The following is an 18682-nucleotide window of genomic DNA, read 5'->3' as shown; positions in this document are numbered from 1 at the left end:
CTCGGATCTCCGGAGGAACGGAGCAAGGGGCCTAGGTTACCGAAACATTTATGAAAACAGGAGATCAAAAGTTACAGCAGACATTGAAAAACCAGACAGTAAGGAGACTGCTTCAGGACACCAGGGACCTTGGGATCAGCTCCAGGACCAGGGGGATTGCAACCCCCAGGCCCAGTGCTCCTGGGTCTGCCTCAGGGCACCCAGGAGAGCGAATTTGCTGCTCCCTCCCCAAACACCGGGGTTGAACAACACCAGGGGAGACCTTGTTGCTTGAAGGCACAGAGAGGGGAGTTGGACTGGGAGACAGTCGTGCAGGGGCTGCGAGCACCCACGCAGAGCCCTGGGAGGGGTGAGTGCCCCCAGCCAACGAGACCAGGGGCGGCCTGGACATGCGCCCGCACCCCCAGCCGGGTGGGAGTCTGGATCTCTGGAAAACTCAGACCTTGCAGCCCTGAACAAGGAAAGGGCGCAGGGGTTCTCGGGTTTCTGGAGCCTGCGGTGGTGAACTTGGGGAAGCACGCGCCCCTTCGGGATTCCTGACTCTTGAGCTGTGAACCCAGAAGAGACGTGGCGTTTCTGGGGTTCCTAGAGCCCACAATGGGGAAATTGGTGCAATGCGTGCCCTTTCTCGATCCCTGGAGCTTATACCGTGAATCCAGAAAAGATGCAGGTGCTTCCCGAGAACCTAGAGCCTGCGGAGATGAAATTTGGGGGGAGGGCGCATCTCCTTACGATCCCCAGAGCTTGCACCATGAACCCGGAAAAGACACAGGAGCTCTGCGGGACCCCAGAGCCCCGAAGACCCTGGCAGTGAGCTCCAAAGAGCGAGCTCCAGAGTGCCCAGGGTCCTGCAGGGGGAAGTCAGATTGGCTCTGGGAAGAGAACCCTGCTGGCCCTGGAGGCAATACCCGAGAGACTTACTGAAGTTTGACTGGGAAGAGTGGTAAGCATTCCAAATGCCCCTCAAGCCTGCTGAAGCCAGCAAGACCAGAAAAACTGGTTTGGCCAGTTAGAAACCAACAAGAGGTTTTTTTGGTCTTTTTTTTTCTTTTTGGCTGTTGTTGGTTGATTGTTTGATTTTATCTTGTTTTTAAGTGACTTTTTATTTTTTAATTCTTACTATTTTTATACCTCTCAATTCCTTATGTTTCTCTTCCTTTCATTCTAGTATTATTCTTTCCACTCCAAATTTATCTCTCCTGCACTCCATCTTCTACTTTTTTTCCCTTATTTTTTTTGAGCTTCTAAGTTACTGCAAATTTGTATTATCTTTTTCTCACTTTTCTGACATTTTTTAATTTAGTAGTATTTTGGTATTCTTTTTCTTTCTGCATAATCTTCTTTGCTTGGCTGATTATACTGTCATTTGATAGGTTCCCCCTGGTATCTCAGTCACAGTGTGTTGATAATTTACTATCCTTCATTTGTGTTCCATTAGTACACTACTCAAGGTTCTATACTCCTTATTCTTGTTATCTAGGTCTCATAGATTCTGCCACATGATTGTTGCTTTAATATTACTGTAACTAAGACCTAGTTCATACAATTGTAAATACTACTCAACACCCCTCCCTGATCTCAGCCCACTTCGCAATTTCCTGAACTATATTATTGTGGGGGTTGTCTCTATTCTTTTACACACTAATCCTACTTACTATTCTTTACTCCCACCCTAACTCAGAATCTGACCTCCCACAGCCTCACAGCTTTCTAGATACAACTAACAATCCTTTTGTCCCCAAAAACAGTCTTATCTTCTTTCCATCCTTTCTGAAACATGGCTAATATGGTGGAAGATCACGGTTAACACTGTAAGTAGCCAAAGGATAGCCCATCTCTTCTCTACTGGCTGCTAATGTAAATATCATAGAATACTGTCTTGCTGTCTTCAACCATTTTGCCTTACTCCTCCAACTGATCACAAAAAAGAGTAGGGGAGGCTGTGAACACCAGGATACATGAAGGAGACTGCACCACTGAATCTTACAGGTATTCTACCACAGGAGTTCGTACCATAATCACAGGGAACAAGAACACATCAAGTTAAGAAACAGAGGCTAACAAGAAGAGTCTCACGAACAATGAGAAGACAAAGAAACAATCCCCAATTGAAGGAAAAGGAGGAAGCCTCAGAAGGAATGCTAAATGAAATAGAGGCAACTCAACTATCAGATACTGAGTTCAAAACAATGATTATCAGGAAGCTCAATGAACTCACAATAAGCTACCAGAAACTACAGGGAAGCTACAACAACCTCACTGCAAACTATAAAAACATGAAAAAGGAAATAGAAGCTATCAACAAGGGCCAAGAGGAAATGAAGAATGCAATTTCTAAACTGAAGAACACAGTAGAAGGAATGAAAAGCAGGATCGATGAAGCACAAGATCGGATTAGTGAATTGGCGGACAAAGTGGAAAAGAACACCCAGAAAGAGCAAGAAAAGGAAAAGAGGCTCAGAAAAATGAAGAGGGATTAAGAGAAATGCAAGACAATATGAAACGTAATAATATCCGGATTATAGGGATACCAGAAGGAGAAGAAGAGGAGCAAGGGATAGAAAACCTATTTGAAAAAGATTTGATGGAAAACTTCCCTCATTTGACAAGAGAAAAAGTCACACAAATCCAGGAAACACAGAGAGTCCCAATCAAGAGGAACCCAAAGAGGCCCACCTCAAGACACATCATAATTAAAATGGCAAAATTTCAAGACAAAGAGAGAATCTTAAACGTAGCAAGGGAAAAACAGGAAGTAACATACAAGGGAGCCCCAATAAGGCTTAACAGCTGACTTCTCACTCGAAACACTCCAAGCCAGAAGAGAATGGCAAGAAATGTTCCAAGTAATGAAAACCAGAGGCCTGCAACCACGACGACTTTACCCAGCAAGGCTCTCAATCAAGATAGAAGGCCAAATAAGAAGCTTCTCAGACAAAAGAAGTCTAAAAGAATACACCTCCACCAAACCAGCTCTGCAAGAGATGCTAAAGGGACTGCTTTAATGAAAGGAATGAAAAGAAAGAGAGAGGAACACACGTACATAAAAGGCAATGAATAAGTACCTATCAATAATAACCTTAAACATAAATGGATTAAATGCTCCAATCAAAAGACATAGAATAGATAATTGGATAAGAAAACATGACCCACACATATGCTGTCTACAAGAAACCCACCTCAGGATAAAAGACCTGCACAGGCTGAAAGTGAAGGGCTGGAAACAAATTTTATAAACAAATGGACAGGAAAAAAAAGCCGGGTAGCAATACTCATATCAGACAAATAGACTTCCAAAAAAGGGCCATAAAGAGAGACCCAGAAGGTCACTTCATAATACTCAAGGGAAGAATTCACCAAGAAGACATAAATATTGTAAATATATATGCACCCAACACAGGAGCACCCAAATACATACAGAAAATCTGAGAGGACTTCAAGAAAGATATTGACACAACACAATTATAGTGGGGGATTTTAAAATCCCACTATCAAAAATGGACAGATCTTCCAAAAAAATATCAACAAAGATATTGTGGCATTGAACAATACCGTAGATGAAATGGACTTCACTAACATATACAGAACCCTCCATCCCAAAGAAGCTAAATATACATTCTTTTCAAATGTACATGGAATATTTTCAAAGATAGACCACATGATAGGACACAAAACAAGCCTCAAGAATTTCAAGAAAATTGAAATCATACCAAGCATTTTCTTGGACCACAAGGGACTGAAACTAGGAACCAACCCCAAGGGAAAAAACCCAAAACACTCAAAATCATGGAGATTAAATAGCATGCTATTAAACAATGAATGGGTCAAGAATGATATTACGGAAGAAATCAAAAGGTTTCTGGAAACAAATGAAAATGAACTCACAACAACCCAAAACTATGGGACACAGCCAAGGCAGTCCTGAGAGGGAAGTTCATAGCAATACAGGCCCACATAAAAAAGTTAGAAACACTTCAAACAAACAACCTAACCCTACGTCTACAAGAACTCGAGGAACGACAACAAAGACAGCCAAGAGCAGGCAGAAGGAAGGAAATAACCAAGATCAGAGCAGAATTAAATGACATAGAGACGAAAAGCACAATTCTAACAATCAATAAATCTAAGAGTTGGTTCTTCGAAAAGATAAAATCGACAATAAGCAGACTCATCAAGAAAAAAAGAGAGAAGACCCAAATCAACACAATCAGAAATGAAAGAGGAGAGATTACAACAGATACCACAGAAATACAAAGGATTGTAAGAAATTACTACAAAGAGCTATATGCCAAGAAATTTGAAAACCTAGGTGAAATGGACAAATTTCTAGAAAAATATAATCTTCCAAAACTCAATGAAAAAGAAGCAGAAAGCCTGAAGAGACCAATAACAGCAAAAGAAATTGAAGCAGTAATCAAAAAACTCCCAACACACAAAAGCCCTGGACCAGATGGTTTCACAGGAGAATTCTACAAAGCATCTAAGGAAGAGCTAACCCCTATCCTTCACAGACTATTCCAAAAAATTCGAAAAGATGGAAGACTCCCAAACTCTTTTGATGAGGCCAAAATCATCCTAATTCCAAAACCAGATAAAGACACAACAAAGAAAGAAAACTTCAGGCCAATATTGCTGATGAACATCGACGCTAAAATCCTCAACAAAACACTGGCAAACCGCATCCAAAGATACATTAAAAAGATCATACACCATGACCAAGTGGGATTCATTCCAGGGATGCGAGGATGGTACAATATTTGCAAATCAGTAAATGTAGTACATCACATAAACAAAAGGAAAGACAAAAACCACATGATCATATCAATTGATGCAGAAAAAGCATTTGATAAGGTCAGCACCCTTTTATGATAGAAACACTCAGCAAAGTGGGAATAGAGGGAGCATTCCTCAACATAATAAAGGCCACATATGAGAGAACTACATCCAACATCATACTCAATGGGCAAAAATTAAAATCTTTTCCACTAAGATGAGAAACAAGACAAGGCTGTCTACTTTCACCACTTCCATTCAATATAGTACTGGAAGTTTTAGCCACAGAATCAGACAAGAAAAAGAAATAAAAGGCATCCAAATTGGAAAGGAGGAAACAAAACTGTCACTGTTTGCAGATGACATGATAGTGTACATAGAAAATCCTACAGACTCAGCCAAAAAACTGCCTGACCTAATAAATGAATTTGGCAAAACAGCGGGATACAAAGTCAATATCCAGAAATCAAAGGCATTTCTGTACACCAACAATGAAACAGCAGAAGCAGAAATCAAGAAAAAAATCCCATTTGAAATAGCAAAAAGAAAAATAAAATACCTAGGAATAAACCTAACCAAAGAGGTAAAAGACCTGTATTCAGAAAACTACATAACACTGAGGAAAGAAATCAAGGAAGACACAAACAAATGGAAACATATACCATGTTCATGGGTTGCGAGAATTAATATCATCAAAATGTCCATACTACCCAAAGCAATTTACAGATTAAATGCAATGCCTATTAAAGTACCAATGGCATATTTCACAGACATAGAACAAACACTTCAAAAATTTATATGGAACCATAAGCAACCCTGAATAGCTGCTGCAATTTTGAGAAAGAAGAGTAAAGTAGGAGGGATCACAATACCTGACACTAAACTATACTACAAGGCCACTGTAATCAAAACTGCCAGGTACTGGCATAAAAACAGGCACATGGACCAATGGAACAGAACAGAGAGCCCAGAAATAAACCCAAGTCTCTATGGTCAATTAATATTTGACAAAGGGGGCAGCAACATAAAATGGAGAAAAAATGGCCTCTTCAACAAATGGTGTTGGGAGAACTGGACAGCTACGTGCAAAAAAATTAAACTCGAGCACGAACTTACACTTTACACAAAAATAAATTCAAGGTGGATAAAAGACTTAAATATAAACAATGACACCATTAAAGTCCTAGAGGAGAACGTAGGTAGGAAACTCTCAGATACTTCCTGGAAAAACATTTTTACTGACTTGTCCCATAGAGCAAGGGACATAAAGGAAAGAATAAACAAATGGGACCTCATCAAAATAAAAAGCTTCTGCACAGCTAAAGAAAATAGTATTAAAATAAAAAGAGAACCAACTGTATGGGAAAACATATTTGCCAATGATATCTCAGACAAGGGTTTAATCTCCGAAATATATAAAGAACTTACATGACTCCACTCTAAGAAGACAAGCAACCCAATTAAGAAATGGGCAAAGGACTTGAACAGACACTTCTCCAAGGAGGACATACAGAAAATCCAAAGACACATGAAATGATGTTCAATATTGCTAGGTATCAGAGCGATGCAAATTAAAACCACAATGACATACCACTTCACACACCAGTGAGAATGGCCATCATAAACAAAGCAACAAACAAGTGTTGAAGAGGTTGTGGAGAAAAGGGGACCCTAGTGCACTGTTGGTGGGAATGCAGACTGGTACAACCACTATGGAAAGCAGTATGGAACTTCCTCAGAAAACTAAAAATGGATCTGCCTTTTGACCCAGCAATTCCACTGCTGGGACTATATCCTAAGAACACTAAAACACCAATCCAAAAGAACCTTTGCACCCCAATGTTCATAGCAGTACAATTTACAATAGCTAGGTGATGGAAGCAACCTAGATGTCCATCAGTAAATGAATGGATCAAAAAACTGTGGTACATTTACACAATGGAATTCTATGCAGCAGAAAGAAAGAAGGAACTCCCAACCTTTGCAACAGCTTGGATGGAACTCAAAAGCATTTTGCTAAGTGAAATATGCCAGGCAGTGAAAGAGAAATACCATATGATCTCACCTTTAACAGGAACCTAAACAACAAAACAAAGAAACAAGCAGAATATAACCAAAGACACTGAAATAGAGGATAGACTGACAGTGACCAGTGGGGAGAGAAGAGGGAATTTCAGGGGAGAATGGGAAGGGTTTACAGAAAGAAATTTAAAGGACACATGGACAAAAACTAGGGGGAGTGTGGTAATGGGAGGGAAGTGGGGAGGGTTGTGTGGGTGGGCCGGATTGGGAGTAAAAGGCAGAAAACTGTACTTGAACAATGATTAAAATAAAAAAAATAAGATACGAAAGGCAGACAAAAAAAAATTAAAGAAATGCCAGCCCTGGCCAAGTAGCTCAGTTGGTTAGGGAGGGTACTGACCTGATACACAAATGTTGCAGGTTCAATCCCCAATCAAAGCAAATACAGGAATCAACCAATGAATGAATAAATAAGTGGAACAACAAATCAATGTTTGTTTCTCTCTTTCCCTTCCTTGTGACCTCTCTCTCTCTAAAATAATAAATTAAAAAATAAAATAGGTCTCTACCACCTTTAAAAAAAAAAAGGTTAATGGTTCCTATGTAAATACATTATCAGTGCCTCCTTTAAAAATGCAAATACCATGCTTTATAAAATATCAACAAATACTTAACACCTTTATGATGGTAATTTTGGATCAATATTGGAGGGATTTCAAAAAAAATAAAAAGCCTATACCCCTTGTGATAACTGAGAAAGCCAGTGAAAGTCTAAGGGAAATAAATTCTTTAATGACCACTGTATTCAGCAGTTGCTGGAAAAGTATGTTTGTTATACAAGCAGTATTCTAATTCACATACATAAGTTATTATTTCTGACTTTCCATCTCACCTTTCTTCCCTGTCACCTTTGCCAAAGGAAAAAAAGGAAGTTTGCCAAAAGTAATTTTAAATAACCCACAGAAATGTTTGGTAGCCACTGCTACATGTTTTCCTGAGAATCAATCACTATTTATTAAAGATAGACAGTATCATTACAGTTAAATAAAGCATACTACAGATATTAAAGAAATGCAATTTCTTAAATGTAAATGACAATTTCTACTAACCAGTACTAGATACAATCAGTTGTCACTTTTAGTTCATGAAACCTGCTGCCATGAGGAAGAAAGTGCCAATCAATTATACCTATTATTGACCTTGTTTTCAATAGTTTATTATTCACAAATATTATGGGTTGATGCTAAATAAAATGACACAGTGTTAACTAAAAGCATCATGAAATCTTTTTCTTATGCACTAGTAACTTTCAAAAACTCTTAGCTATAGAAAACAAAATTTTAGAACTTAATAAGCAATGATTGGAAATAGAATTACAACTTGTACTAACTTTTAATTTTCTAATTATCTTTCTAATTTAAGACCAAGTGCCTCTTTTCTCATTAAAAAAATGCAGAAAAGTATTATACTCTTTATTCAAGAACTACCTAAACTATATTTATTAAAATGTAGCCTTATGAGTTAAAACCAATAGTACCAAATGGCATTTTACCATTGCACTAACTCAATTATTCACACTCCCTAATTTTAAAAGCATGCATAACAAATTAGAAAATCCACAATCATACTATAAAACAATAAGTGATTAATCACAAAACAGTTAAATATAGACCTCTGGTGACAATATGTCCAATTTATATGAAAGTATAGTCGTTAAAAATAACAACAATCTTTAATCATCTTAGTGCTTTTATAAAGCCTTTACTGTGTAAATTTCACATTGACATTCCTTTTTATAGAACTTTCACCACATGCACATAATTTCAAGTGAATACCATTATTAAAACAGAAAATCATTAAATCACAGCATATTATTTATATGAAAATCTTTCTAAACAATTTAGTAAAAAGTCTATTGCAGAACTGAATGAAGACCAAATTTTACCTTTTCTGTATTGTAATATAAAGATTTCAAAGTAGTAAACAAGGGTGGGCAGCCTTTACTGAAGTTAACCCTCAGGAACTTATCCATTAGTTCTCTAAATTTTTCACCTAGAAACAAAAGTGCACTTTGATTAATGCAAACAGTTCTCAAAATGATTTTATAAATAAAAATCAATTCAGCAACAATTTTTAAACCCTATCAGTCAGCATGACTTCTTGCTTGTTACCACCAAAAAGCCTAATACCACCAAATATCTCAGACAGCAACTATAGTTTTCCCTAGACCTAGATTCAAAATAACTTCAAGTAACACTTCCAGAGAGATAAACAAAACTGTGCAGCCTTGAGTAAAAGTAACCTACTCTATCCATTCTAAATATAGTCTCCATAGCAAATATCTTTCCTAATCTCAATGACCAGCACAGACTCAGTCCTACTATCAGCAGTCAACTCATGAAGCACTCTGAAGACTATAAAATGATTCTACTGTAATGCGTACTGTATTCAGGCAGCAGCAAAAATACATTTTAAAAAAACTAAAGCAGTATTTACAAATGTTTTCCAAAGTAACTAGTGATTACTTCAATATTCATTCATTCCACAAACATCTGAAAAGCACCTATTGCCCTGACTGGTGTGGCTCAGTGGACTGACTGCCCATCTGCAAAACAAAAGGTTGCCATTTAGATTCTCAGGGTCAAGGCACATGCCTGAGTTGCAGGCCAGATACCCAGTTGCTGGTGTGTGAGGGGCATCCAATCAATGTTTCTCTCCCATTTCAATGTTTTTCTCCTTCTTCCTCCCTCCCTTCTACTCTCTGTAAAAATACATACATACATACATAAAATCTTTTTTTTAAAGCACTTCCTATGTACCAGGCACTGTTCCCAGTATTAGGGATATAGCAGTGATTAAAATTTAAAAATCATGAAGTTAATATTTCAGGTGTAAGAAAGACAGTGAGAAAAAAAAAAAAAAAAACAACAACATAGGCATTAGATTGAGCCCTTGGGCATTCTAACATTAGAATTAAAATACCCTATTTGCAACATTGAGTGAATAATTCTTTTACTGTTAAAACCTTACCAAGTTTTGAAAATGGAAATTCCTTTTTGAAAGTGCAAAAAAAATTGAAAAATTTTAATATTAAATACAAAGGCTCTAACTCAGATATATGAACTTTCTGACAGTAATATATATAAAGGCATGGATTTGTCTACTCATTTTTTTAAAAGATTTTATTTATTTATTTTTAGAGAGGGAAGGGAGGGAGAAAGAGAGAGAGAGAGAAACATTAATGTGCGGTTTCTGGGGGATATGGCCTGCAACCCAGGAATGTGCCCTGACTGGGAATTGAACCTGCGATGCTTTGGTTTGCAGCCCAAGCTCAATCCACTGAGCTATGCCAGCCAGGGCTTGTCTACTCATTTTTTTAAAAAAAGATACATATATGTCATAAATGGTTTACTCTAAAGTAAGATTAAGGAAATGAACTCTTAAGGTTTCTTTATGAATCACAACACTTTATTAAAAAAATACCCAAAGTGGTTATTTCTATTTGTTTTGACTAATCATACTGAACAAAATATACATATACTCAATATTAGATGTCACCAAATTTAAGAGCAATTTAAATTTTGAGTGGAAAATTTATCAAATATAAAAAGATACATCTGCGTTTTTTTAAGATTTTATTTATTTATTTTTAGAAAGGTAAGGGAGGGAGATAGAGAGAGAGAGAAACATCAATGTGCGGTTGCTGGGGGTCATGGCCTGCAACCCAGGCATGTACCCTAACTGGGAATCGAACCTGCGACACTTTTGGTTTGCAGCCCACGCTCAATCCACTGAGCTACGCCAGCCAGGGCAAAAGATACATTTGTTACCTCAATTTACTACGCAGACTTTTCAGATTATCATTAATCTTTTATTAGAGCATATACAAAGAATAGGTCTTCTGAAAATCACAGATTACCAAGACAATACAAAATTTCTCTTCGGTAGCTCTGACTAGATCTCAGTTGATTAGAGCATAATCTCGATATGTCAATGTTGTGGGTTTAATCCCCAGTCAGGGCACATAAAATAATCAACCAACATAAGTAAATAGAAGAGGAAATTGATGTTTCTCTCCCCCTCTCCCTAAAATCAATCAATAAAAAAAAATTTAAAACAAATCTATTTGGGTTAAATATACATCATTACTTCTTTTAAAGCAATTTCACAGATCAAATCTTTCCAGCACTTCCTCTGATATAAAGCAAGAGTTAATACTGCGGTAGACAGGAAAAGATGATGTTACTTACAGAAATGCATAAATCTCCAATTATTTTGTATGGCCTTGCATAAATAACTGTCCACTAAAAACCTCACTTTCTCTACTGTGGAAGATGAGGATAACACCATCACTAGTCTCAAGATACTGTTATTATCACTCAAACAAGTTAAGTATATAGCAATAAGCAGTGTGTATGGCACACAGTAATCACTCAATACGTGTTGTCTATCATTATATGCCTTGGTATCTGACAGCTATTCTATTTCTGTGGTTAAGAATCCTTTCCATATTTGCTATCATCCACTGAAAAAACAAGCATCTTATCTTCATGTCAGAAGCTACTCTAAACTCTACTTCTTGGTCAAATTTCTCAGTCTATGCAGATCACATTGGCAATTGGATATAAAATACTATAATATACTCAACTCCCAATTATCCACAATATTAAAAGCCTCTTTTCCCATACCTGTGCAGCTATGAGGAAAAAAAGTGAGGAAGCTCTTATGTGCAAATACAACTAAACTCCAGATAGTCAGTTAAGTGGGGGGAGGGGAGAAAGAGAGCAACGTATGTATGTACTACTTTTGTACAAAATGGAAAAATGTATAAATAAACTTGCCATACATATTTTTGTTTGTCTGAGCACAATGGACTTCTGGAACTGCACACCATCCACCGGTAACAATGGCTATCTCTAGGGAAGTAAACTTGGTGGCCAGGAAACAGAGGCACAAAAAAAGACTTTCACTTAAAAAAATCCTTTTGTAGTCTTTTATTTAAACTGTATGAATGTATTATCTAAACAAGAAGCCAACACAGCTACTCAACTACTCAGTCACACTGTGTCCAAAAATTACTATCTACCCATCTTACAATTTTTTGCCTTAGGTATAAGAAAAACCCTTTCAAAAAACAAATAATTTCCTTTCTTGCTAGTTATTTTAATGTAACTTTTTAGTAACTCCATAGTCTTTCCTTGAGAGGGGAAAAATGCCCATCAATCATTATCTGCCTGCTTAGCATTACAGTTTACAAACCAGTTATGTGACTACATAGATGCTATGCTAATTCTCTTCAGATGTGTAGCATAGATTCACATAAAAATTGATGTCCCCAAAATGAATGCTAAAATAATTTAACATAAACATTAATATGAGACTATATCTGATTAACTGAAAATATATTCTAAATTATGGAGCATGTTCTCACCTTAAAACACAAATGATAATTATGTAACCAGATGGAGGTGTTAGCTAACATTACACTGGTAATATTGCAATATATAAATATATCAAATCAATAATTCTGCACCTTAAAATTTCCCCAGTGTTATATATAAATTACATCTCAAAATAAATAAATGAAACAAAAATCAACAGAGCAAAATTTGACTAGCATTCTGTGTCTAATATTCTCCATTATCACCTTCCCTCTCTCCACCTTGGCTAGTGAAGAATAATAGAACATGATGACTAATTATTTTTTAAAGACATGATTTATTTTTAGAGAGGGGAAAGGAGGGAGAAAGAGAGAACAAGAAACATCAATGTGTGGTTGCCTCTCCCAAGCCCCCTACTGGAAACCTGGCCTGGAACCCAGGCATGTGCCCTGACTGGAAATCGAACCAGTGACCCTGTTTCGAAGGCTGGCACTCAATCTACTGAGATACCTCAGACAGAGCTGACTAATTGTTTTAAAAAGGGGCTATGTCTCTGCATTCTTCTCTCAGCACTTAAAATTTTAGGTTATTAAATGACTGCCTCAGGAATTCTGCTGTATTCACTACACTGTATGGTATTACACCTTTAGAGTTAAAAACTAGAAAGCCTTTTTCAAAAGTTTCATCTTGTGTTGAGTCCTATGCTTTTTAGAAAAGCTCTTAATTTGTTTTTGATCATGGTGAGATGCCTTTCTTATTACACATATATTTTTTCTAGAGAGGTAAAATACCTTTATAAAGTATTCAGATTTTCCACAGGTACAGTTAAGTACTTGAACAGTTTCATATATGTTCACTAGAACTTTGTAAATACATGTATCTTATAACCTCACAGTGATCACCTTTGAAGACTATGACCTCAGGCCCCTCTACTGAGACCTATCTTGTAAAATAAAATTCCAGAGGATACAGGGTGATTCCACTTTAACCTACGCACTTCACAATCAACAGTCGGTTCCAGGCTATCTTTCAATAAAAATACATTTCCTTTCATGTACTGAGAGCTTTTATCAAACATCATTAACTGTAAAAATAAATCTAGGCAGTATAAACTTGAAGCCCCATAGTCCATAAAGAAATAACAAAACTAAGAACTCGTTTTGTAATCTTAACATTATAGGCTTTCTTTCCTTTCCTAAGAAGCACAGAAATGCATCTGAAAGTTCCAAAACAAGAAGATATTCCCAACTCCCATTATGAAATATAAAACACCCCCTAAAACCCATTTAAAAGAAGAAAAAAAAAAGCCACACAAAACAGCCAATTATGATAGGGATGAAATGTCCAAAACAAGCAAATACATAAGGAAAGAGAGTAGATTAGTGGTTTTGCCTGGTGCTGAGGGAGCATGGGAGGAGGGTTGAAGGTTAGGGATTGGGGTGGGTGGGTGTGACTGTTAGTAGGTACAGGTTTCTTTCAGGTGTGAATAAAACATCTTTACATTATATTTTATTGATTGTGATATTACAGTTGTCCCAATTTTTCACCCTTTCTCCCCCCGCACCTAGTACTGCCCACTCCCTCAGGCACTCCCCACACCATTGTTCATGGCCATGGGTCATGTGAATAAGTTCTTTGGCTACTCCATTTTCCATATTGTACTTTACATCCTCGTGGCTATTCTTAACTACATATTTGTACTTCTTAATCCCCTGACCTCTTCACCCATTCTTCCCTTCACCCCTCCCATCTGGTACCTATCAAAACGTTCTCCACATCCATGATTCTGTCTGTTCTTCTAGTTTGCTTTGTTTTTTAAGATTCAATTGTTGATATATATGTATGTATTGCCATTTTACTGTCCCTAGTTGTGGCCTTCTTTTTCTTAAATATAAGTCTCTTATTTAACATTTCATATAATAATGGTTAGAAAATAATGAACTCCTTTAGTTTTTCCTTGTCTGGGAAACTATCTGCCCTTTGATTCTAAATGTTATCTTTGCTGAGTACAGCAACCTTGGCTATAGGACCCTGATGTTCATGACTTTGGAGTATTTCTTGACAATCCCTTCTAGCCTGAAAGTTTCTTTTCAGAAATCAGCTGACAGTCTTATGGGACCTCCCCTATGGGTAACTAACTGCATTTCTCTTGCTGTTTTTAAGATTCTCTTTTTATCTTTAACCTTTGAAATTTTAATTATGACGTGTCTTAGAGTGGGCCTCTCTGCATCCATCTTGTTTGGGACTCTCTTGTGTTTCCTAAAATTGCAAGTCTATTTCCTTGGCCAGATTAGGAAATTTTTCTTTCATTATTTTTTCAAATGGAGTTCCAATTTCTCTTTCTCTTCTCCTTCTGGAACCCCTATGACGCAAATGTTAGATCTCTTGAAGTTGTCCCAGAGGCTGTTTATACTGTCTTCCTTTTTTGGGTCCCTTTTTCTTCTTCTTGTTCTAATTGGTTGATTTTTCTTCCTTATGTTCCAAATCATTGATGTGATTCTTGGCTTTTTCCCCCTCTACTGTTGTTTTCCTGTAAATTGTTATTTCAATAGTGTACCTTTCATTTCTGACTGGATCTTTTTTATGCTGTCGAGGTCCTCACTGAGTTCCTCGAGAATCCTTCTGACCAGTGTTTTGAACTCTGCATCTGGTAGATTGCTTATCTCCATTCTGTTTAGCTCTTTTTCTGGAGTTTTGACCTATTATTTCATTTGGATGTTTCTTTGTCTCATTTGGGAAGCATCCCTGTGTTTGTACGTATTAGGTAAAGCTGCTTTGACTCCACAACTTTGTAGTGTGGCCTAATATAGTAGGTGTCCTGTAGGGTCCAGTGGCACAGGCTATCCTATCACCCAAGCTGGATGCTAGAGATTTGCCCTTCATGCAGGCTGGTACAGCCTCCTCTTATAGTTGAGCCTTAGTTGCTATAGGCAGATCAATGGGAGGGATTTACCCAGACCAGTCAGATTACTGACCATCAACCTTCATCCTCTTTGCAGGATCAGAAGTGCAGGAGCAGGGTGGTGGTGTTCTGACAGGGTCTTTAGTTATCCACTGGGTGAGCAGGCTTGGGGTTTCCCAGGTAGTGCAGGCCAAGGTCAGCCCCCACCTGTATTTTGCCTGAAGCCACAGCCAGGGCTATAAAGCAATCTCAAATGGCTGCTACTTAAGCTGGGTTTGGTGGTTCCCAGCCAAAGCCAAACTGTGGATCTAGATTGGCTGCTTCTAATACTGTGCCTGGGACCACTTAGCAAGAGGTACAAGGGCTGGGGGCTTACTGAGGCTAACTGTTGTTTGTTTAAGAGGATTTAGGAAGTTATGAAGCATGAGCCAGGCCAGTCACCCATATAGAAAAGTCACAGTTAACAGTCTGGGTGGGCCCACAACTTGGGTGGGACTGAGTGTCAGGGAATCTCCAGGGCCAGGCTAAATGTGTTAACCAGGTGATGGAGTCTCAGATACGGCACCTGTTTGCTGGCTCTGTGGATCTGTGTGGGGAGGGTTCAGAAAAGGGGCCATGGCCTCTGCCCACATTTCCGTCTGGGAGAAAGCTGTCCCCCTGCTCCCATCTTGATGCCAGACACATCTGTATGCCACTGGGGCCTTTCAAGGTATCCCAATGCTGGAGTTCAGAGGAAGGGAGTCTGAGTAAGTCCATGTGTGGCTCTTTAATAGGAACTGCTTGGGACTCCAGAAGTTTCTTCCACCAATGAAGTCCCCGCTGGCTTCTGCAGCCAGAAGTTGTAGAGACTTATCCACCTGACACTGGAACCCTGCGCTGGGGGGCCTGGTGTGGAGCTGGGACTCCTTGCTCCCTGAATATCTCTCCCAAATTTTTATCCACCACACATGGATGTGAGACCAGCGTATTCATGTCTCCTTGCCTCCTACCAGTCTGGATGGATGTGTTTTCTTTAGTTTCATAGTTGTCCGACTTACACTCAACTTGATTTCTGTTGGTTCTGAGTGATTGTTTTTTTCTTTTCATTGTAATTCTGAAGTGGTTGTGTGAGGTGGTAAGCCATATTTACTTATGCCACCATCTTGACTGGAAGTCCTGGAGAATTTTCTTCAACTAGAGCAGTGACCATGCTAGCACAACTTCATGAATATACTAAATCACTGATTAACACACTTTCAGAAGTGCATTTTATTTTATGGGAATGATATTTCAATTGTTGTAATTTTTTAAAAAAGAGCAGATACAGAAATGAGAGCCCAAGCATCTTCCATGAAACACTTTTATTAGGAAAATGTCCCTCTCTGCACAGTACACCCCATCTTGGAAATTCACAATGCATACAGGGTGGGGCAAAATACAGGTTTACAAATGGAAAATAATACAATAGTTAATAAATAACAAGAATAAACTCTGTGTTTCCTGTACTCACAACTACACACCTACTTTTGCCCCAACCTGTATATTAAAGTTTCTAAGAAGTCCTTAAGAAACCTGATTTTGTGTTTAATCCAGTTTCCCAAATGCACTTAACTAAAGAACAGCTCAGTATACCAGTATCCTCCCCACCAAGCCTATTAATATCCATCTGGACCTAATGTTCCCTGGAAAACATTAGGAATATCTGTGCTCAGTATTTCAGAAATACAAAACAAAACAAAACAAAACAAAAACAAAAAGGATCAGAAGACTATTATTCATCATCTGTGGAACTGAAATATACCAGTGGAAATTTTTTAATGAATCTGTATTTATTGTCTAAACCAAATACATTTCTAAGAAGTAGTTCATATATTTTGTAAGCCAGTTAATAACTAAAGTACTTTCAATTTCCATGAATCTTTTGATAAAAAGAAATTACAGCCCAATTATTTAAACAAATATATCTTCTGTAAAGGAGAAATCATTTAGAAAATACACTCTTTCCAAGCCCTGGCTGGCATAGCTCAGTGGATTGAGCATGGGCTGTGAACCAAAGTGTCGCAGATTCGATTCCCTGTCAGGGTACATGCCTGGGTTGCAGGCCATGTCCCCCAGCAACCGCACATTGATGTTTCTCTCTTCTCTCTCTTTCTCCCTCCCTTCCCTCACTAAAAATAAATAAATAAAATCTTTAAAAAAAATAAGAAAATACACTCTTTCCTTACCCCATGCCTACAATAGAGATTTTTAAAAGTTTTATTAGCTCTCTAGGGTCTGACTTGTATCAAAAGACATGTCAGAAGTCCCAATAAATAACTCAATATTATAACACTTCCAACTAAAAATAAAAATGATTTTTTAAAAGGTAAAATTTTGTATGAAATCAACAAAGACATCAACTATCTGAAGCTCCTCCTATACAGCTCAAAAGTGAATGAGTTCAGGTTCATGCAACAACTTGTATCAAAATTATTAACATATTATTGTTCAATAAAAGCAAATCACAGAATACAAACCACAGTACTCAATTTACAAAAAGTTCAAAAGCAAGGGGTTTTTTAGTTTTTGTTTCTAGGAATATAATATATGTAGAGCTCTATAAAAAGAATGTCATGATAAAAAGCAAATTTCAGAAAAACTGTTAACTAGGGAGAGAGGACCTTTAACAGGAATGGTAGTGATATTCTTATATTGCACACTGTGGGCACAAAGAAGCTCACAACTCTGAATTTATACCATAAAAAGATCTAAAACTTCACATTTTCTATCACTGAAATCATAATACCGCATGTGAAATTTGTCATCAACTTGAGCAAATTTAATTTACCTTCTAAATACTGCATTTAATTTTGAAAGTCACATAAGAAAAAACAACTTTATATAATTTGATAACAATTTTATATAATTTTAACTTTATATAATTTTATACATAAAACCAGCATAGCTATACATTGCACTCATTAACATATGCATAATATATTCAAAACTGACCATTCCCATCCCCAAGAAGAGTATAGATGTAAAGTAAACCCTATACAAAAACAAGTTTTCAAAATGTAAATAGTGATGAGTAATTTTGACAAATAATTATTAGTATTACAAAAGATAACCTAATATTACCTGGGACAAGATTCAAAGGTAATCTTCTAGGTGAAATTGCTCTGGGGTGCTGCTTACTAATTTCTTCATAAATCTGAAGCCTCTCTTCTAAAGTGCCTGTTGTCAGTAAATACGTGTGAGATTCAAAGCATCAAAACCTCTATCTATGATGGAACACTAATACACTTTAAAAATTATGTTATAGAAATTGCATTAACAATACTAAAGCTGCTCTCAATTTTTATAAGAATAACATTAAAAATTCTGTGATGGTAAAATAATATAATCAGTAAATTACCATTTTAAACCCAATCTGGAGAAATTCAAAATTTCTCTAATTACAACAGATTTTATATCCAACTCAATTCATATATACAAGATGCAAAGACTCAAGATACCTCATACTGCCTTTGTCTTATATTCCTTACTGCAGAACCCATGAAAATGTTTCTTTATAAGAGCGATTTTCAACTAGTGTGCTGTGAGAATTTTTAAAACATGCAACACTTGACTATGCAGTCAGGAG

At 37.3% G+C, this 18682-nt stretch overlaps 1 protein-coding gene across 5 annotated transcripts in view; it reads right to left on the bottom strand.

The window, feature by feature from the left end:
- NAA16 (N-alpha-acetyltransferase 16, NatA auxiliary subunit) overlaps positions 1-18682 on the bottom strand; it is an 80140-nt gene that overhangs the window by 34837 nt on the left and 26621 nt on the right. For all 5 annotated transcript variants that reach the window (XM_036011316.1, XM_028526517.2, XM_036011314.1 and 2 more), the window contains 2 exons: positions 18178-18273; positions 8741-8847 (listed from right to left, as the gene is read on the bottom strand). In XM_036011316.1, coding sequence (XP_035867209.1) covers positions 8741-8847; positions 18178-18273 — 203 coding nt within the window. The remainder of the gene's footprint in view (positions 1-8740; positions 8848-18177; positions 18274-18682) is intronic.

This window comes from Phyllostomus discolor, chromosome 11, assembly GCF_004126475.2.
Source record: "Phyllostomus discolor isolate MPI-MPIP mPhyDis1 chromosome 11, mPhyDis1.pri.v3, whole genome shotgun sequence".
NCBI classification, from domain to species: domain Eukaryota; kingdom Metazoa; phylum Chordata; class Mammalia; order Chiroptera; family Phyllostomidae; genus Phyllostomus; species Phyllostomus discolor.
This window is presented reverse-complemented; position numbering and strand designations above follow the sequence as displayed.